The sequence below is a fragment of the Mobula birostris genome, chromosome 6 (assembly GCF_030028105.1).
Source record: "Mobula birostris isolate sMobBir1 chromosome 6, sMobBir1.hap1, whole genome shotgun sequence".
NCBI classification, from domain to species: domain Eukaryota; kingdom Metazoa; phylum Chordata; class Chondrichthyes; order Myliobatiformes; family Myliobatidae; genus Mobula; species Mobula birostris.
The window spans coordinates 31,770,365-31,793,310 of record NC_092375.1 but is presented as its reverse complement, the minus strand read 5'-3'; the positions used below and the strand labels follow the sequence as shown (position 1 = coordinate 31,793,310).

The 22,946-nt window shown below is 42.8% G+C and overlaps 1 protein-coding gene across 2 annotated transcripts in view; it reads left to right on the top strand.

The window, feature by feature from the left end:
* The window catches only part of LOC140198901 (E3 ubiquitin ligase TRAF3IP2-like), a 68,556-nt gene continuing 45,610 nt past the window's right edge, over positions 1-22,946 (top strand). Inside the window, exon 1 of one of the 2 annotated variants that reach the window (XM_072260114.1) lies at positions 1-387. In XM_072260114.1, coding sequence (XP_072116215.1) covers positions 362-387 — 26 coding nt within the window. In that variant the 5' untranslated portion in view covers positions 1-361. The remainder of the gene's footprint in view (positions 388-22,946) is intronic. The other variant, XM_072260113.1, reaches the window with a different exon arrangement.

The window sequence follows — 22,946 nt, the reverse complement described above, 5'->3', positions numbered from 1 at the left end:
TCACGTGAAATTCTGGAAACCGAGCGGAAGTAGTTTTCCGGCTAGTGGATGTCGTTTAGTTGCTAGCTAAAAATATAGTGGGACTGTGCCTTGTATTGCAATAAAACAAAAGAAGAATTGGAATGAAAATAAGTTTGAATCCAGAGGATCGTGTTCACTAACAGAAGTGCACGGAAGACGCGGCGACGGGAGCGAGCGGCCCGGGCTTGTTAACTGACAGCAGGCGATTTGATCCGCCCCAATCGGAGCGACCAGGTAACAGCGGAGACGTGACCGATCGTGCGAGCGCGGAGTGGCGCGATCGAATCTGGAAGAGGAAAGTCACCGGAGCTTTGGACAGCTTCTGGGCCAATCTGTGGACATGAGTAGTCCCGTGAGGATACTAAGGTGAGATGAGGAGTGCGGCTTTATCCAAGTCTTTTGCCCTCCCCCCCCACCGTACAAAGTTTCAATACTTTTTCTTCCGGACAAATTGACCTCGTTATGTTAAGGGCGTTTCTTGCGAGTTATAATATGCTTGAGCGCACCTGATGGATAGTATTTAAGATACAATTTGAGCTGGGAGTTGTTGTGCTTTTAGTTTTTGGACTATCGTTAATACAGAGCGCAAATCCAGTGGAATATCAAATCGAGAGCTGGATCTAGGAATTGTGCTGTACTCCCCGGGAGCCCAGCCACGAGAGGCCGCTTGCAAGTGGGCAGAAGGGCAGCCGCTCTTCCGCTTGGTTACCCCGTTCCTCAGCCGAAGATGCAGCGTTAGTAGATACGTACTGTCAACGTTGATGAGTACCCTGATTTTAAGTCACTTTCAACTTCATGGGCTAAAACTGACAAAAGTAGCAGAATGTATAAGCGAGTGGTTGTCAAATTCATGACATTATCTGCCCTTTTAGAACTTTAGTAACTTAAATAGTTTTACAGCATAGCATTTCAGCTTAATCGTTTGTATTACCGGAATATTTAATTGAGGTTTAGCATGTAGTCCGCATATGCGGCCAATTGATAACTTACGGCAGAACAGTGATTTAACTGTGTAGATGGGAATATGTTCTAGTTGGGCACTCTATGCTACCGATTTAAATAGCTGGTACTTCTGAAGTCTGTTTGCAAGTTGATACTTTTATTTTAAATGTTAGTTGGTATTGTAGGAATGGAGTCCTCCTATTTGCCTCCCTTTTGTTGCCTCCAAGTATCACTCCTCAGCCTCTGTCACGACCTCCACCCTCGCCTCCCCTGAGTGTATCTGCCGGTCATCCACTGCCTCACCTGGTTTCATCTGACACTTTCTAGCTTTTGTTCCTACCCCGTCTTTATACTGTCTATCTCTATCCTAACGCTTTCAGAAGAACTCGACCCAAAACATCCAGTTCTCTCCACGGATGCTGCTGGATCTGCTGAGTATTTGGCTTTCATTTAAATGCTGCTTCACATCAAAACCATTGTAAAATAGGTTTCTATGTATTTGCTGCTGCTTTTGAGATCCTCCCAATCACTTCTGGCCTTTTGGTGTTGCGTGACTTAGCGTCATGTTTAGCTTTGAAGACACACCCTTAAAACTCACCAGGAGGGTTTTGTTGCACGTAGGATGGACGTTATATAAATTCCAGTTAAATGCTTTCACAGCCCTGCTTTAAATCAGATGATCATTAAAAATGTCACAGCAGAGGTATTCCAAGCCAGAGGGGGTGGGAGGGAACTTAGAGCTACAAATTGGGAGGGGGAGGAAACAAATCAATAATTTCTTGAGGAACACCTTACAAATTTCTTTAAGTAATATCCAGAGGCCAATTTTTAAAGAAAAATGGTTAAAGTAGAGCTTTATAGAATGCCTTGTACTGGATGTGCATTGAAGAAAAAGATTTAAAAATTAGGCATAGCAGGAACAGCGGTGTAAATTTAAGATCTGTATATGCTTAATCCGTAAGAAACCTTTCTACCACTTGTTTGTTTTCTCCATCCTGAGGTTGAAATTGTGAGAAGTCGGTAGATGTTACTTTGACATTGACTGACTGTTCATAGTTTCAACCTTCTATTTCTATGTCCTTCTATTTGTGCCAATGCATTGCTGCTGCTTTGGAACTACTTTTCAAGAGTTTGTTGGCAGAAATGTTGTGAAACATATTCTGAAGAAATACTTGAGAAATCTCCGGCTGTTCTACCAAGATGTTGCAAAATAGTAATTTTTATAAAAGGCAATGGACAATAATATAGAATAATATGTTGGTAGGTCAGATCAAATTATTTTTGCAAAATGTTATTTGAAAATGGCTGCTCCTGATTGGATACCTGTTCTTTCTCAGAACCACTTTAGTGTGAGCTCGGGGATAATTTATAGCTATAATAGATGAGAGTTTATTGTTGTTTACCTGCACTTTGAATGTTTGATAGGTTAGTCATTACAGCTATTTTATTAGTTTATACAATAACCACTTCATGAAGTCCTAACATTAATATGAGCAGGCCCGTATTGGTGTTCGACTTCTTTGATCTCAGTCCTTTTTCACTTCGTGCACGTAACCCAGGTAACAAGAGATGATGCATTTTTCATTGAATTAAAAATAACTTGGCAACAACAATAAATGTAGTTCCCTTTTCTTTAACTGAATAACAGAGCAACATGAACTGCAGCCTTCATAGGTTTAGGGTGGCTTTTGAAAAGGTAGTGGTTAACAGAGGAGTATCTCTGAATGCACAACATGTCCAAACCTTGAAGTGGATGGGCTTACAGCAGCCGAGACCTCACCTGGTTGCATTCCTGTACCTAATAAAGTGGCCACTGTGCATATGCAGAGTACTGTATAATCAATCCAAGTCAGATACTATTCATGCAGAACAAAACTGAAGAAAAGCCTTTGTTCTGAAATATTAACTGTCCTCCCCCCATGTCACTTCCGCAGATGCCACTAGCTTGCTGTATTTTCGGTATTTTCTGAAATTCTTCAGGGCGTTCAAAGTATTGGTATCTATTAGTGTGATAGAAGCTTGACACATCAAATAGAGGAGAGTGGAATAAAAACAAAATCCTTTCTCTGATATTTCAGCATTGACTACGTTTCTAGAGGAAGTACCCTGTCACGGAAAATCAATATAGTACACCTAGATGAATGGATAATATTGTACGACATTGATTTTCAGTTTTTCTTTCTTCCCACCTAGTCAAGACACAAGTCACAAGCCTGGAAGAGTACAAGCCTAACGTTGCTTAGAAAGCTCATAGTGTTCAAGCTACATCAGTCTCCCTGATTCGAATGGTTCTATTTAATATCAGAGCATGTATACAGTCTTTAAATTCTTGCTGTTCACAGACATACACAAAACAAGAAACCCCAAAGAATGAGTGATAGAAACATCAGGTCCCCAAAGCCACGTCTCCTCTGCCCCCTTCCCCCCCCAGTGCTAGAAGAAACACCAACACCCACCCCCCAACCATGCAGGGACTAACAAAAGACCCCTAAAGAGACCTTGATATAGAATCCATTGGTAATTACAGTTCATAACCCAGCTCTTCAGCATCTCAGACAGGCCGTTTCTCACCAGCGAGGAGGAGTGGGATCAGTTCTGCCACAATGAGGGCAGAGCTGGCTGATCTGATCTAGCAATCTTCCACATCGCTTCTCTAAGCCCCCATTTTGGGGACCGCCAGGCTCCTGCTGACCAAGAAAAGAGAGATCGCTCAAGTAGGGGGGGCCTTCTTCCGACAGCAGCGCACACTGCCTGCTGTCCTGGCGTTTCAGTCAGCAAAATCGGCGAGGATCCGGGTCATCTACTGGGCTGCTCCCCAAAGGCGCACTCCCTCCAGGCTGTTCCTGGAAGTAGCAAAGCGTCAGGCCACACAGCCGGTCTGAAGGCCTGCCACTTGCAGAGAACTGTAGTTTGAGCTGTAGATCACGGACTACAACAAAACCCCAGCCACCTTGAAAAGAAAACAAAACATAAGAGAAAAAGAAGAGAAAGTTTCATGGACGAACTGGAAGAAGTCGCCTGGGCCTAAAAGAAATAACTGGCGCCATCTTTCTTCTATCTGAACTATTGAGGTGAATTGCATTGGCTTAAAAATGCTGTCATTCTTGGAGTTGGAGTTAAAAATACATGTGGACTAAGATGTTAACTGTCCTGTGCTATCACTGTGTCACTGCAGCTTGGACATTGTGTGACTCATGCTGGCCTCTGCCCACGATGCTCTGCATTGTGCACTCCTGTGGAAGGAGATGCAGTGTTTTCCGGTTCATGCTGGTGGACGCTGTGGAGAATTGACTGACATCACATGTCCTTTTACTGCAGCCTAGTAAACACAACAAATCACAACGGCTCCTCCCTGAAAACAGCACCATATGCAACAAGTGAAACATTAACTTAAATTTCATTTTTATGTCCTATTAAAATTAATATGGTTACTTGTTCTTTTTGTTTGAATTTAAACAGATTTTAAAATCTTGGACAATTTATTTATGTACGATGACCAAAATGTGTTCAAAGTGCTTTAAATTGAAACTTACGTGCACGTCAGCAAAGAGTCCATGATCTAGGGAGTGAATATGTCACTAAGCTTCACTGGCAGATGACTCATTAAGTCTGAAGCTGCCATGAATCTTGCGAGAATTTCCCCAGTCATGAACAAGTAGCAGAGAGAGACAGCTGTTACAGCTCCCATAATCCAGGTTAAATCCTTGACCTCTGGTGCTATCTTTAGGGAGTTTGTACCTGCTCCATGTAACTGTCAGATTCCTCCATGGACCCTGTGTTATCCCCCATACTCCAAAGATTAGTAGATTGGTAGGATTTCAGTTACTGGTAATTGACCTTGGAATATAGGGAACAAGTAGAATCCTGGCAGAAAGGAAGGGGGAGTGGATGAAAATATGGAATAACATGGTGAAGGATAGGTTTAGTGTAAATGGGTAGTTAAAGGTTGGCATGTACTCTGGGTCAAAAGAGCCTGTATTTTTTTTATGACACTATTACTGCTTGAGATGTTACCATCTATCATCTGCAGTACAGCAATTTGGTTCAGGCTGACAACTTGCCATTTCTTCAGGCCACCGAAGGCTCAGCATAGATGTCTCATGTTTCCAGCAACACCCGGTTCCTGGAAGTATTTTGTTAATGACAAAGCTAATTGTTCTTTCCACACAAAGGAAGAATAATGTATTTATATAGTTACATAGCTGCCAGCTGTCACAAAGTGCATTATCATGAAGATTTTTTTGAAGGGTAGTGGCTATTAAAATATGGAAAACGCAGCAGGCAATGGATGCCCAACAAGCTCCCAAGTTTTAAATGTAGGATGTATAATGGAACAATGGACAACTTGCCTGCTCTTTGAAATAATAGTGGAGATCTCTTATCCAAGGGAAAATAGGAGTTCAACAATGCGTCCAAAAGCCGTCTTTCTGACAATTCTGTGTGGTTCATCTGCGTTGCCTCGCAGTGTTTGATGAGATCTGTGTGCAAGTCAGGTAAAAGGCATTTGAGCTCTTCTGTGTAAGGTAAAAGGTGATGATTGAGAATGGAGGAGGTGAAATAACCCACTTTCTCATTGGTGCAATTTTATGTAACTTTTGGTTGTCATTTATGATGAAGCTTTGCCCTGAAGGAATTTATGCATAATTGATATAATTTTGCTTTGCATCGCCTTGCCTGACACCGGCCCCCTAGGCCTGAGTCGATGTAGTAGTAACACAAAATACTCTGCAGATGCTGGTGTCAAAGCAACACTCACAAAACACTGGAGGAACTCAGCAGGTCGGGCAGCATCCGTGGAAGCAATCAGTCAACATTTCAGGCTGGAACCCTTCATCAGGACTGAAGAGGGAAGGGGCAGAGGCCCTATAAAGAAGGTGGGGGGAGGGTGGGAAGGAGAAGGCTGGAAGGTTCCAAGTGAAACACCAGTAAGGGGAAAGATAAAGGGGTGGGGGAGGGGAAGCAGGGAGGTGATAGGCAGGAAAGGTGAAGAAGGAATAGGGGAAAACACAAAAGGTAGGAGAAGATGGAACCATGAGGGAGGTGATAGGCAGCTGGGGGAGGGGGCATTCCCCTATCCCTATTTCACTCTGCAAAAGTGTGTTTAACCCAGTTTAACCCAGATCAGTGTGAGGTGGTTCACTTTGGTAGGTCAAATATTTTGGTAAGATTCTTGGCAGTGTGGAGGATCAGAGGGATCTTGGGGTCCGTGTCCATAGGACACTCAAAGCTACTGCGCAGGTTGACTGTGTGGTTAAGAAGGCATATGGTGTATTGGCCTTCATCAACTGTGGGACTGAGTTCAAGAGCTGAGAGGTAATGTTGCAGCTATATAGGAACCTGGTCAGACCCCATTTGGAGTACTGTGCTCAGTTTTGGTCACCTCACTACAGGAAGGATGTGGAAACAATAGAAAGGGTGCAGAGAAGATTCACAAGTGCGTTGCCTGGATTGGGAAGCATGCCTTATGAAAACAGGTTGAGTGAATTTGGCCGTTTCTCCTTGGAGCGACGGAGGATGAGAGGTGACCTGATAGAGGTGTATAAGATGATGAGAGGCATTGATCATGTGGATAGTCAGAGACTTTTTCCCAGGGCTGAAATGGCTAACACGAGAGGGCACAGTTTTAAGGTGCTTGGACGTAGGTACGGAAGAGATGTCAGGGGTAAGTTTTTTACCCGGAGAGTGGTGAGTGCGTGGAATGGGCTGCCAGCGATTGTGGTGGAGGTGGATACAATGGGGTCTTTTAAGAGGCTCCTGGATAGGTACGAGGAGCTTAGAAAAATAGAGGGCTATGGGTAACCTGAGGTAATTTCTAAAGTAAGTACATGTTTGGCACAGCAATGTGGGACGAAGGGCCTGTATTGTGCTGTAGGTTTTCTTTGTTTCTGTTAGTTTCTTATATACCTGAAACTTCCCTAAATTATGGCACTTTGTTTATCAAACATGATGCACATATTAAAATTATCTTTTTGTTTGAATTTCCTTTTGTAATCTGAATAAAGTTAAGAGACTGATGCTTAATGACTCCCTGATCACATTAATAACTAATAATTTTTTTCCATTATTCATCATTGAAAACTAATTGCAGATTAAAATTCAGGCTTTTAGTATTGTATTAAGTTAGGCTTAGCTTTCCTGGCTGGAGAATGAACAGTGATACTGAAGGAGCAATAGAACATTGAGTCAAAAATGGGACTCGATGATGTTCGAAGGAGCAAATGGTAAATAATCAAGTGACATGAGATATGGATCTAGTTGGAGCAAGGAAACCACTTGGTCTTCGATTGCTGTGGCATTTTGATCACTAAAAACAATAGTATAGACTCCTATTAAGTACGACATATGGAAGAAAGGTTCACATAAAGACTTTAAAGGAAGACTCGAAAGAAAGTTGACTGAAGGCAATCATCTTTGTTGAAAGTGTTCTAAAAACCAAGTGTTGTTAACTACTTGGCAACTTTCGCCTACTGTTAGGTAGAACCTCTTTGCCTGAAGTATTAAGAAATGAATTACTGGTCAGTTGAATCTAAAAGGATGAACCAAAGAAAAACTGTGAACAAATCCAAATAAACCCATCGCCAAACTCCTAGACTGAGAGGCAACACCTCACTCTGCAACTAGACCGACAGACCACAATCACCAAGGAAAGGCAGCAACACCTCCTGCATGATTGTTCTCAATGGTGCTGCTTCACAAGATTGTGTCCTCAGCCCTCTACTCATGACTGCATGGCTGGATTCTGCTCTAATTCCATCTGCAGGTCTGCAGATGATGCCATTGTAGTGGGCATATCTCAAATAATGGTTAGTCAGTGTTCGGGAAGGAGATAGCAAGATGGTGTCATTACAATGAAACTGAGGCTACGTCCACACTAGACCGGATAATTTTGAAAACGCCGGTTTCGCGTAAAAACGATAGGTGTCCACACCAGGCGTTTTTGAAAATACCTCCGTCCACATTAAAAAGGGTATTTGGACGAATCTCCTCCTACTGGGCATGCGCAGGACGCATCTACAGAAAACAAGTGAAGAGGAAACTGTATACTTGGTGTGCATTTGTCCAGCTACAGACTGGAAAAACTTAAAAGGAAATTGCCAAACGACGGACAGCTGTTAGCTCTCGCATAGGAGGACTTAAAACTAAAAAACAAATACTGGAGCGTATGGAGGCAACGGACAGGGAGTTCACGGACAGTATGACCCGGCTGACGACGAACATTGAAAAACTGACTAACTCTGTTGCAGAGGGATTTGCAATGATGAGGAATATGATGGTTTCCCCCGCCCCCCCCCCGGTACTTTTCACCTCCACAATACCAGCCTCACAGCCACTACAATAGCTACACATATGGACACACAGACCCCCAGGTGGCCCCACCAACATCTTCCCCACTCCCACAGAGGGGGTCACCCTGGAAACATTTCCTACAGCCGTAGTCTCTTCACCGATGAAAGGGACGACTTTTTTTTAAAACCTCCGGTTACCCCATACACACTACAATGCCCAACTAGCGTTTTCAGATTTAAACACTCTGGAGAATGCTTTAGAAAGGCTCTGTTTTCGGGGGAGGAAAACACCATTTCAGTGTGGATGGAGGGTCAAAACGAAGAGAAAAAGCTTCAGTTACGGATTTTTCTGGTCTAGTGTGGACATAGCCTAAGACTCTGAAATGTCGACAGTTTATTCATTTCCTTAATTGTGACCTGACCTGCTGAGTTCCTCCAGCATTTTGTGTGTGTTACCTTGGATTTCCAGCATCTACAGACTTCATTTTTATCTTGTACTGCCTCAATGCATTATCTTGTACTGCCTCAATTGATCTCTATGACCAGTATGATAGTCAAGCTCTGTACTTGTGACAATGACCAATTTTGAGTCCAACACACATTTATTCTGGCTGAAGTTGTTTCTGGTGATTTGAGTGTAATAGTGCACATGAATTTGCATTTCAATTACTTGCTATTGTAAGAGGAATTATCTCTTTAAGATAAACAACCTTGTTCACCCCACTAGGATTAGGGTTCCCCTGGTCCTCACGTACCACCCCACCAGCCTCCGGGTCCAACATATTATTCTCCGTAACTTCCGTCACCTCCAACGGGATCCCACCACTAAACACATCTTTCCCTCCCCCCTTCCCTGCTTTCCACAGGGATCACTCCCTAAGTGACTCCCTTGTCCATTCGTCCCCCCCATCCCTCCCCACTGATCTCCCTCCTGGCACTTATCCTTGTAAGCGGAACAAGTGCTACACATGCTCTTACACTTCCTTCCTTACCACCATTCAGGGCCCCCAGACAGTCCTTCCAGGTGAGGCGACACTTCACCTGTGAGTCGGCTGGGGTGATATACTGTGTCCGGTGCTCCCAATGTGGCCTTCTATATATTGGTGAGACCTGATGCAGACTGGGAGACTGTTTTGCTGAACACCAACGCTCTCTCTTCCAGAGAAAGCAGGATCTCCCAGTGGCCACGCATTTTAATTCCACATCCCATTCCCATTCTGATATGTCTATCCACGGCCTCCTCTACTGTCAAGGTGAAGCCACACTCAGGTTCGAGGAACAACATCTTATATTCCGTCTGGGTAGCCTCCAACCTGATGGCATGAACATTGACTTCTCTAACTTCCGCTAATGCCCCACCTCCCCCTCGTACCCCATCCGTTATTTATTTATATACACATATTCTTTCTCTCTCTCTCTCTCCTTTTTCTCCCTCTGTCCCTCTGACGATACCCCTTGCCCATCCTCTGGGCTTTCCCCCCCCTCCCCCTTTTCCTTCTCCCTGGGCCTCCATAGGAAGAGGTACAGTCGACGTTTCGGTCCGAGACCCTTCGTCAGGACTGGTTAGGAATAAGGTTTTATCAACCTTATTTAGCCAGCCTACTCAACAGCCTCCTTTCATTGAATTTTATGTGTTGTACTACAAAAACACTGCAGGTGAACCAGTTCTGAATTTTGTGAAATTTGGAGGCATATACCCTGAGTCTCAGAAACAGCATTTAAGGTTTCAAAGGTACATTTGATGTCAGGGAAATGTATACAATATACATCCTGAAATGCTTTTTCTTCGCAACCATCCAGGAAAAACAGAGGAGTGCCTCCAAAGAATGACTGACAATTAAATGTTAGAACCCCATAGTCCCCCCCCCCAAGCTCCGCTCCCTCCCGCATATAAATGGCAGCAAGCAACGATCCCCCTTCCCCCCCCCCCCCCGGCACCAGCAAAAAAAGCATCAGCACCCACCACCGAGCACTCAAGCGTGAGCAAAGCAACAGCAAAGACACAGACTTGCAGTACCCCAAAGACTACTCATTCACCTGGTATTTGACATACCACGGGCTCTCTATTTCCCTAGTAAGAGAGAAAGAGATGTTTCTGTTTCAACTCATGTAATATCAATAAAACATGTTCATCTTTTGCTCCTTTCACTTCACCATGAGAAATGTGAAATCTACTTATTTTCTGGGTTTTTTTGTACAAGCTAATATCTCCCAGCAATGAGACTTTAAATATAAACCACAACCTATTGGCACCTTTTATTCCACATAGGAAAGAGAAGTTCAGCTAATTCAAGAAATAATCCCTATCCCAACTTCAGAATGGATACTGATGGATTGTATGTATTTTGAAAGAACTTCAGTTTAGTTCACAGTATACTCATTGCCATCGGCAAGAGTTCAACTCCATGAAGGTTCAGATAGATTTGGCTGTACCTGTTTAAATAGACTTTTAAAGAGGCAATCTAAGTGCCTTTGGAACTGTTAATTGGTATAGCAATTTCAAAATCTATTTCTATATTTTTTAAGTAAAGAAATAGGGTTATTACCTTTTACCTTATGGGTGGCATAATAAATTAAAAAAATATTTTAAGTAATTTGGCTAACTTTTAAGTTAGAGATCTGTGAACCAGTGGAAACTCAATTAAAAATTCTCCATTTCATATGGGAGTTTGATCAAGAAGATTCGGTTGTTTGGCAGCCAAGATGAGGTAGTAAAATGGATTAGACATCGCCGATGCGGGAGAAGCCAGAGAGTAGAATTGGATGGCTGATTCTTCGACTGGAGGCTTAAGACTAGTGGTCTGCTGCAGGGATCAGTGCTAGGTCTATTATTGTTTGTCACCTATACCCACAATCATGATGTGGTAAACTGGATCAGTAAATTTGTGGGTGACACCAAGATTGGGGGTGCAGTGGACAGTGAGGAGGACTATCAAAGCTTTCAGCAGGATCTGGACCTGCTGGAAAAATGGCCTGAAAAGTGGCAGATGCAGTTTAATGCAGACAAGTGTGAAGTGTTGCACTTTGGGAGGACAAACCACTGTAGGCCTTGTATGGTGAGTGGTGGGGCACTGAGGAGTGTGGTAGGAGAAAGGGATCTGGGAATACAAATCCATAATTCCTTGCAAGTGGTGCACCAGTAGAAAGGATCGTAAAGGAAGCTTTTGGCACGTTGGGTTTCATAAATCAGCGTATGGAGTATGGGAGTTAGGATGCTATGTTAAAATTGTATAAGATGTTGGTGAGGCTGATTTTGGAGTATTGTGTGCAAAATTGATCACCTACCTACAAGAAAGATGTAAATAAGATTGAATCAGAATCAGGTTTATTATCACTGCCATGTGACATGAAATTTGTTAACTTAGCAGCAGTTCAATGCAATACATAATGTAGAAGAATAAGAAAAAATAATGAAATAATAATAAATCAATTACATATATTGAATAGGTTAAAAAAATGTGCAAAAACAAAAATACTGTATATTTGGGAAAAAAAAATGAGGTAGTGTCCAAAGCTTCAAAGTCCATTTAGGAATCGGATGGCAGAGGGGTAGAAGTTGCTCCTGAATCGCTGAGTGTGTGCCTTCAGGCTTCTGTACCTCCTACCTGATGGTAACAGTGAGAAAAGGGCATGCCCTGGATGCTGGACGTCCTTAATAATGGACGCTGCCTTTCTGAGACACTTCTTAAGGATGTCCTGGGTACTTTGTAGGGTTGTGGCCAAGATGGATCTGACTAGATTTACAACCTCCTGCATCTTCTTTTGTTCCTGTGCAGTAGCCCCTCCATACCAGACAGTGATGCAGCCTGTCAGAATGCTTTCCACGGTACAACTATAGAAGTTTCTGAATGTATTTGTTGACATGCCAAATGTCTTCAAACGCCTAATAAGATATAGCTGCTGTCTTGCCTTCTTTATAACTACATCGATATGTTGGGACCAGGTTAGATCCTCAGAGATCTTGACACCCAAGAACTTGAATCTGCTCTCTCTCCACTTCTGATCCCTCTATGGGGATTGGTATATGTTCCTTTGTTTTACCCTTCCTGAAGTCCACAATCAGCTCTTTCATCTTACTGACATTGAGTGCCAATCTGTTGCTGTGGCACCACTCCACTAGTTGGCATATCTAGTGGAATGAGCACTGAGAAAATTTACAAGAATATTGCTGGAATTGAGGAACTGAGTTATAGAGAAAGATTGACTAGGTTATGATTTTATTCACTGTAACATAGAAGATTAAGGGGAGATTTGATAGAAGTGTACAAAGTTATGAAGGTTGTAGATAGGGTAAATGCAAGCAGGCTTTTTCTACTGAAGTTGGGTGAGACTAAAACCAGAGGTGATGGGAAATGTTTAAAGGAAACATGAAGGGGATTCCTAAACTCAGGAGGGTGGTGAGAGCATGGAATGATCTGCTGACGCAGGTGGTGGATGCGGTTGGATTTCAACATTTAAGAGAAATTTGCATATGTACATGGATGGGAGGAATGTGGAGGGTTCCAGTCCGGGTGCAGGTCAATAGGAGTAGGCAGATTAATGGCTTGTCACGGACTAGATGGTCCAGAGGTCCTGTTTCTGTGCTGTAGTGTTCTATGACTAGAACTCTTCAACTATTGTGTACAAAATTGCAAATACCAAATTTAGAATGTGCCAAACGTAAATGGCTGCTGTACCTTGATCTTGTAGCTGAACATTGGCTTGCAGTTGTACTCAATTTTGAGATCTTCGAAATAGTGCAGAGAACCTCATGGAGTTGATTCTGGAAGTGAGAAGACAGCGAGTCACCTGGGATTATTTCTGCTGGAATTCAGGAGGATGAGAGGGAATCTTATAGAAATATATAACATTATGAAAGGGCTAGATGAGATAGAGGCAGGAAAGTTGTTTCCACTGATAAGAGAGACTAGAACTAAGGGATATAGCTTTAAGATTTAGATTAGAGGTGAGAAATTGCTGTCCCAGAGAGCAGAGTGTCTGGAATTCTCTGCCCAGGGAAGTGGTAAGTCTACCTCATTAAATGCAATTAGATATATGTTTGCATAGTGGGGGATTAAGGGTTATGGGGGGGTGGGGGAGGAGGTGGAGGGAAGCAGGTAGGTGGAGCTGAGTCCATTGTCAGACCTGCCAGCCTACTCATCCAGTTATGCAGTTTCTTGTGTTCCTATTAAATCTCTGGGCTTGTGCTACAATATGCTTTTAATTTTTATATTTGTATGTGTGCATTGTGCCAAGACGACAAAATGTGCCACTCTCAGCGTGGATAGTGATTGCTAAGTGCAAAAAAAAACAAAGTAAGTAATTAAGAAATAATAAGAATATGTGAGGAAATGAGAATATTCGTCACATTTATAAATGCAACACATGACTATTTCTTAATCTTGAGTGCGACAGGATCCGGTTTCATCTTGATTTGGCTGTTGCAATTTTCTTTATAAGAAAGCGGATTTGCCTCTGCTTTAGAGTTAATGGAATGGAATATGTTTGGTGTAGTCTGCCCTACTGATTTCCAAGGTGACTGTAACCTTTTGTGGCTCCACTGTACAGAAGATCTCCACTTCTTGGGATTTCTGCAATGCGAAGTAGACGAATTGTAGATGCCATGGGCTCATCTTATTGTTTGCAACCTTTTAAACATTGAAAATAATTGCTTAATCTCCTTAATGTGAAGTACATCGAGTTTAAAAATGTATTAAACTACTGTAAATCAAGGCGGAAAAAAAATCTCAACTTGAGCTCACCTTTTAACTAAAGGTCAATCATCTTGTTCAAAGGAATTGTGTGACTATTTGTACACTACCATGGCTGGTCTGAAGCTGAGTAGGTAGATCTGAAGTACATCATGCTCCTCCGGTCAATATGTATTCACGTGTGATTTCCAGTGTATTTACTGTGGAACCACTGCTCACAAAAGACCTTGGACCAGTCCCTTATTTCAGGCTGATGACTTTTTATTTCTCGTTGTAGATGCCTTCATCCTGCAGAGAATTTTTAACTTGTTTTTCTTTCCACAAATTTCCAATGTCTGCTGAGTATTTCTGTCCTTTTATGGAAAGAGGCATGATCTTGAAATCAAGTATGAACTCTTGTCATTTATGGAATTGTCACTTGTTTTATGTAGAACAGTACAGCCCATTCAGATCATGGTGTTCTGTCAACCTATATAAACCGAGTGCACGGTTAATCTAACCCTAACCTCCTACACAGCCAATATCGCCCCCCCCCACCCATTCTTATATCCAAGTGTCTATCTAAGAGTCTTTTCAACGTCCTGTTTGTATCAGCCTCTAACACCACATCTGGCAGTGTGTTGCAGTCACCCACTACTGTGTTATGAAAAATAACTCTTTAGGGGAGAGGACGTCTCCCCTAAACTTTCCTCCATTTACACTGAATGGATGTCCTCTGGTATTGGCTATTACTGCCCTGCAAGAAAGGTGCTAGTGAAGATTTCTTGGACCTTAGCAAAGTTTCCTTGGATCCCTTCCCTCGTGACTTTCTGGTTGAGCCTGCCATGGGGAACCTTGTCAAAGACCTTACAAAGTCTGTATACACCACACATGCAAGGCAACATCTATGGAGGGAAACATGGCCTCCACTACTGCCATGATGAAACCAAACTCAGATTGGAGGTACAGCACTTCATACTGTCTGGATAGCCTCCAATCTGATGGCATGAACACTGATTTCTCTAACTTGCAGTCATTTCTCCTCCCACCTCATTTTATTTTTCCATTCCTCAATCTTGTTACCCTCTTACTACTTCTCATCTCCTCACCTTCCTATTACCTCCCCCAGTTTCCCTCCTATTTTTTTTTCTATGGCCCATTGTCCTCTTCTATTGGGTTTCTTCTTCAGTCCTATACCTCTTCCACCTATCCTCACCCAGCTTCTTAGTTCATCCTTCCCCCTCACCCAACTTCCCCTTCATCTGGTTCATCTATCATTTGACAATTTGTTCTCCTTCTCCTCACCCCTCCTTATTCTGGCTTCTGCCTCCTTCCTTTCCAATTCTGAGTAAGCATCTTGGCCTGAAATATTGATTGTTTATTTCCCTCCGAGAGACTACCTGACTTGCTAAGTTCTACCAACAACTTGTATGTCATTGCTCAAGAATTCAAGCATCTGCAGTATCTTTTGTGTTTAAATTTGCTATCCACTTAAGTTTTGCGAAGTAAAGATTGCAACACACAGCGTTTAGTTTCTATCTGAATAAATTGTAAAAAAAAAAGTATTGAAATAATTGGGAGCAGATTGAGATCAAGCAAAAACAACATTCAACATGTAGTCAGAAGGGAAAGTTCCTGTTTATCAGTGTTTGCCCAAACTGATCATTCTTAACACAACGCTGAATGCATCAGTGTTGGAAAGATTGAAAGAAAGCTGCACATCAAAAGACAGAAATTACCATGAAACTTGAGGAACTGCCCTTTGATTATCCAGAAATGTCAGTGTTCAGAATCTAGCTAACCAAGTGATGTTTCCTACGCTCCCTTTAAATTGCCCAGGCATAATTTCCCTTTAAAGTCACTGGGTCTCTACTTCCTGTGCCGACTTTAACCTTAACCAGTCCACAGGGAATTTTTTTATACTGTGGTGAAACCTCTTTAGAAATAGCAATTTAAATGTGTTGTAGCTTTAATAGGAATAACATCCAGTAGTATGAGTGGCACAGTGTGCAATATTAACTGCTGCCGTCATTTCTAGTGGCCTAGGTTTTTATCCTGATCTTGGGTGCTGGTAGGTTGGTGTTTTGTTGTCACATATGCCAAGATACAGTGGAAAAACTTAGTTTTGCATAGCATCTATACAGATATCTCCATCACATCAGTACATTGAAGTAGTATAAGGAAAAACAACAACCAAAAGCAGAATAAAGTGTTACATTTACAGAATGATAAGGGGAGAAGAGAAAACGTCTGGGGTCTTTGATTATGCTGGCTGCTTTGCTGAGCGCTGGTTTCTGTGAAGTGCTGAGCTGTATCCATAACTCTCTGCTGTTTCTTGTAGTCACAGGCAGACCAATTGCCATACTAAGCTGTAATGCATCCAGGCAGGATACTTTCTCTGGTGCATCTATGAAAATTGGTGAGTTTCAAAGGGGACGTAAATTATTTTAGCTGCCTGAGTAAGTAGAGGTGCTGGCATGCCTTCTTGGCCATGGTTGGACCGGTACAGATCTGTGTGGAGTTTTTAATGCTCTTCCTGTGACCACATGGGCTTCCTCTGGGAGCACCGGGTTCTTCTCACATCCCAAAGCTGTGTGAGTTGGTCGGTTAATTAGCCACAATCAATTGTCCATAGTATTTCACAGAGTGGTGGAACCTTGGTGAAGTTAAAAGGGAATGTTGGAAGAATTAAAACTAAAGGGGTTAATACAGTAATAGTGTAGTTGTATAATTGATGGTTGACATCTGGTGTTCATTAAAGTCCTAAGGATGCCAAGTTGAGAGTAATCTCAAAGTTACCAGATTCAGTACAAACCCATAAATTGATAAAAAGCTATCTGAATGATGGAAAATCATATGTGAATGGAGAATTTAGCTCTGTGAAAGCCAGTGGTGAGGTCGAAGGCGTGTGGTGTTGGTGAGGTTGGAGGCATGTGGCTAACACATTTAGGGTAATCCCCCTGTTATTTTAAGAAAGAAGGTACCATGATGAGCTAACATTAATCTTAAGAATGGATGAATTGGTTTGAATTGGAAAAAGTCTGCAGATATCTTGATTTTGGAATTGTGATTAGAGTGAAAAGATTTTCTAATTACTTGTGTGTGCATCAATTCATTATCCAGTTTGAATGTGCCTTTATCTAATCTGGTATTTTAATATAGATGGGTTTTAATCTGTTTTATCTTTATTATCTGCCCTTGCCATTTTTGAAATAAACCTTTTTTTTTTCTCCAATGAAAATTTATTTTTGTTATTTTTTACTTTAAGCTCTTTTTTGAAAGCATTGATTATCCTTGTTACTTGTTTTGCTTTGAATGATCGTGTGCTCCGTAACTTGATGATCAGTATCAGTTCAGAACTACTCATGCAAGCATACATCTTAAAGACATTTAATTATGATCAGTTCTGTTAATTGATTAGATACTTAATATTGAGGTTTCCTATTAAAATAATAGGAAATATACACTGTTAATTACATGTATGCATCTCTTGGGTAATAGTGTTATGTTAAAGTTGGGGAGTTACTTCTAATGGAACCAATTTTTTTTTCGATATAATATTTGAACAATATGGATTGATTCTAAAACACTATTGTGCAGAAGTGCATATACCATAACTCCTGATGCCAAATTAGAACAGATTTGTAATAGAAAAAGAGAAGTTATAGTCAGTGGTAGGAAAATGGATGTGGTTAGATATCCTGTCAGTAACTAAGGAGTGAATAACAAATGGTGACTTGTCATTGTTCTGTCTGTGACAGCTATAACAATGTTAATAATTGGCCATCTGAGGAAGTGAATTAAATGGTGGAATTTTATAGAAGCCTACAGCAATGATCTGGGGGCAGTTTATGAAAATATGTTGAGGATGTTCTTATTATGGACGTGTTATGTTTTGTGAAATGTATTTTGATCAGTGGTGGAAGTATGAAGGTATAATGTTGAGGCATATGGAATTCTGAGTTTAAATGTTTTATATCTACAGTTAAAATGTATTACTTGCTGATGGTATACTTTTGGTGTTCACTCCCAGAAGAGTAGGAAACAAAAGGCCAGGAAATAAAATTAAAGCCATTTTGATGTTTTGCAGTCCATTTCTAACCTATGGGCTACTGTCAGTGGACTTCCTTTCCTTTTCAAAAGCTTCAGAAGTTCATTTATTAACATATGTGGTATGCAGCCCTGAGATTCGTCTACTCCAGATAGCCATGAAACAAAGAAAACCATGGAAGTCAACTGAAAGAGAAACAGCAAACCACTCCCCTCACAAGAACAAATGGCACCACAATTATCAACATCCCCAACCCCCCACTGCCCAAAACGCAACAAAAACGTTGACCCTTAACCCACCTCCTCCCCTGCATGAAGAAGCGTAACAAGAATATCAACTCCTAAATTCTCTCCACCACAAAAAAATGAACAAAATGCAACAAGAACATTAACTCCCCCCACCCCCCTCACAAGCACAAAACTCAATAAGAACCCTCAAATCCCCTCCTCCACACAAAAAAACACAAGAAAGAATGGGCAAAAACACAGAATATAAATACCGTAAGACTGACAAAGTCTTATGCAGCAAAGAGTTTGGCTGAAGGAGAAGTGAAACCATGCCCACGCACATAGGAATTTACCTATATCTTTTAAATATTTTGGAACATTTTTCTCAGGGATTTGAGCATCATTTCATAAACATTATATGCAGTCTTGTGGAACAATTTTTAAGGTTGAGTGAAATCTGTTTGCATGGTGGAGTTGCAGATTAGTGGTGTAGGGTAATGTTATCGGTGGAAACGTACACAATTCACGAACACTGACGTGAGTTTGGGCCCACTTTAAGAGGCTGGTCTGATGCAGTGATGCATTACTTGAATTTCAGTTACTGCGCATTCTGTTCAGGTTTTGGAGTAAAATAGATCAGCGGACCCCAACTACTGGGCTGCAAAGCATGTGCTACCGGGCCGTGAGGAAACGATATGATTTGGCGATAGGAGTCAGCAGCACCTTTCCTCATTCCCTATCACGCCCTGTTGAGCTTGAACGCACGCGAGGTCATTACCCGCGCGTCATCCATGTCAGCGAGGGAGGAGATCAATTCCGCGAGCTTGCGAATGACGGCGGGCTGAAAAGTATGTTTGACATAACATCTCTGCCGGCATTCTGGATCAAAGTCAAGGCTAAATATCCCGAGATAGCCACGAAAGCACTGAAAACGTTGCTTCCATTTCCAACATATCTGTGCAATTAATGCAACGAAAACCAAATTGCGGAATAGACTGGACATAAGGAACCCCCTTCGAGTAGGACCGTCTCATTGCAGGGAAACAAGCCCAGGGCTCCCACCGATTCAGCGATATTGGTGTGTTGCAAAGATTTTATGTGTTCATACGGGGAAAATAGGTGCTGTGTGTTTAATATCCAAACGTTACTAAAAATGTTATGATGCTATTGACTTATATAACCATATAACAATTACAGCAGAGAACAGGCCATCTCTGCCCTTCTAGTCTGTGCCGAACACTACTCTCACCTAGTCCCACCGACCTGCACTAGCTCATAACCCTCCATTCCTTTCCTGTCCATATAGCTATCCAATTTTTCTTTAAGTGATAATATTGAACCTGCCTCTACCACTTCTACTGGAAGTTCGTTCAACACTTACTTCAAGCTCCCCTGTCCTACCCTGATAATTGACTTATCACTATATTCATGCGAGGAAAATATGCGCTGTGTGTTTAATATTAAATTCGTTAGATAACCCCTTTTAGAAATGAAATTGAGGTTATTAGCCACTTACCACCTATATTCTGGTCATGATTATCACCACCACCCCACCCACCCTCCCGGAACAGAATCGCCAAAAAAGATTTGTAGAAAAAATCAGCATGTACACGCATGCGCACTGGTGCCCGCGCAAGGCTTCATGGTCATTGTAGTCTTTCTCGGGGTAAACACAACGTATTTGACTACTACTCTTGTCCGTTGGCAACCCTAACACCCTGCCCCCCCCCCCCCGCCGGGTCGGCCAGTCCGCAAGAATAATATCAATATTAAACCGGTCCGCAGAGCAAAAAAGGTTGGGGACCCCTGAAATAGATGAACTGTTAGACTTTTTCTAAAACATAAAATACCTCACGTCATTTTATTTGTGAAAATCTACATTGTTGACCCCGATGCTTTAGGATGATTCCAGAGTTATTGACATGTGGCCAACATAGTTGCTTTGAAATGCTGGAGTTTTGGGAGCAAAATGCCATTACTTGGTTGTACGAACTGAGGCCCAATTTGCACTTTGAGAAATCTCTGCCAACAGCATCAAATATTTCTATGTGGTAGCTTTGTTCAACAACTCCACGGCTGCTAGAATGGTGAGTCTACTAGAACACTGGCGTGAACACAATAAATACCGATGGCTGAATACTTCTGGACTATCGGATACTGAGCGTGCCAAACAATTGCTTACCTTGCCCGGCCTTGGCGATCCTAAGCCATCAGAGCTGGTGGACCATGTGCTGTGTCTTCTGAGAAATCACCATCCTTGTTTTATTTTAAAAGAACTCTTGATGCAGCAAATGCCTGATCAAGTTCGCATAGCCCTCGCTAATGCACTTGTGAAGGACTATAGGGAACTTGCTAAAATGGCTGTTGGTGTATACACACCCAGGCAGAGCTGCATAATTCCTCCTTTCTCTGCCTCAATAGCCCAGTCAGCAAGGCCTCCAAACAGACAACACTTGTTTGGAGGCCTCCAAACAGACCATGCTTGCTTGGGTATGAATGCTAGGAAGTGCCAACTGTCTTGTAGCTTCGACAGTGCCTGCGCATTGGGGCACCAGGGGTTGTGAACACCTTGGATCCCAGTTGCAAGGGATGGCTACTGCTCACTGCAGACACCCATTCTTGCTGCCCTCTAACAGCAGCAAGCTCCAGACTTGGGGACACAATGGGTGACGCTCTGCATCAGTGGGCAGCATTATACATGAGACTTCTGCTTGGCTAGAGTGGCTAGACCTCTGCTTGGTACAGACTTCTGTGTGCCCAAGGACTATTAGTCAACTTTAAGACCTGGCTTGTGGACACCAAGGACTTTGGGTCATTACACTGCTTCCTCAGCAAATTCCTGACAATGATTCTGTCAGGCGCGTCCACCACAGCATGCGAGTCTACTCGACTGCTGGGTGAATTCCCAAACCTCACCAAGCTCACAATCTCCATTATAGTTACACTACATTTCCACACTGGCCCACCAGTCCATGCCTGTGCACGAAGACTGGACCCAGAAAAGCTGGCAACCGTGAAGGCTGAGTTTGCCAACATGGAAAGACTTGGAATAGTACGTTAGTCAAATTGCCCCTGGGCTTTGTCCCTCTGTGTGATCACTAAGTCTGTTGGTGGTTGCTGCCCATGTGGCGATTACCGACGCCTTAATGAGGTCACCAGCCCTGATCGCTACCCAGTCCCCCACATCCAAGACTTTTCAGCATGTTTAGCTGGAAAGTTAATTTGTTTACAAAGTCAGCTTAATTAGGGAATACCATCAGGTGCCTGTGAGTTCAGAGGGCATTTCCAAATGGCTGTAATAACTCCGTTTGCCCTCTGAGTTTCTGCGCATGGTGTTTGGACTGAAGAATGCAGCACAGACTTTCCAACAGCTGATGGACTCTGTATTACAAGATTTAGATTTTCTTTTCGTTTACCTGGTTGACATAATTGTCGTTAGAGCATCAAAATCCGAATGTGTATCTCATTTCTGCATACTTTTGTGTGCTTAAACCAACACTGGTTGATTGTTAACGCTGTCTAACCCCAGTCTGGGTTGCCAACTGTTGACTTTCATGCCATCGCGTCTCCACAGAAGGTGCAAAGCCCCTCCCATCAAAAAAAGCCGCTATTGTGGATTTCTCACTGCCCCGCATTACTAAAAAACGACATGAGCTTTTTAGCTATGGTTAATGTCTATCACCGCTTCATTCTGTGAGCTGCTGAATTTATACTCCACCTATAATCACGAGTTTGACTGGTCAGCAGATACGTCCAGGGCACTTGATACCAAACCAGCTCTTTCCGGTGTGACCTTGCTGGTACACTGGCTTCCCAATGCACCTATAGCCATTACTGCTGATGCTTCAGACTATGCTGTGGGTGCTATCCTCGAACAGTTGGTTGGAGGTGTGCAGTAGCCACTCGCCTTCTTCAGCCAGCAGTTCCGTCCCCCGGAAAGGAAGTACAACACATTCTCTTCTAGAGGGTTGCCATTTCAAAGCATTTGTTGACCACAGATCCCTCATGTACCCTTGGTCCGCACAGCAGCAACATCACCTGGCCTACATCTGAGTTCACAACTGATGTGCAACACATCAAGGAGAAAAATAAAGCCGTGACCGATTGCTCTCACGGACGGCTGACAAAGCTACTGACCCAGAGCTCCAGGCTTACTGCACAGCAGTTAGAGGCCTAGGTTGGCTGACATTAAGTTTGGTGAAACTGGGGTTTCTCTTTGGTGCGATGTCTCAACCAGTCGCCTTCACCCCATCATGCCCACAAACTGGAGGCGGACTGTTTTTGACTCCATACGTGGGCTCTTGCATCTGGGTCGAAGGCCTCACAGATCCTCACAGAAATTGCTTGCACTAAAGTTTGTGTGGCACCGCCTTAGAAAGGACGTGGGTGATTGGACTGCAGCCTATGTGCAATGCCAGTGGGCAAAGATTTACTGTCATGTTCAGGTACCATTGGCACCTTATGAGGTCCCTGAGTGATGGTTTGGCCAGGTCCATGTGGATCTTGTTAGTTCTCTTACCTCTCCCTGTGGTTTTGCGCACCTTATTGTCATGGTGCACCACACTGCCAGATAGCCTGTGGTTGTCCCTTTAGTATTGATGATGGCCACAGGTGTGGCTCAGGTGTACATCAGCACCTGGGTTGCTCGGTTTGCCACTCCATCTGATATTTACTCTGATCGCAGTCCCCAAGTCATTTCAGATGATGGCCTGGAACCTGGGTGCTATGCTGCATCACACCATGGTGTATC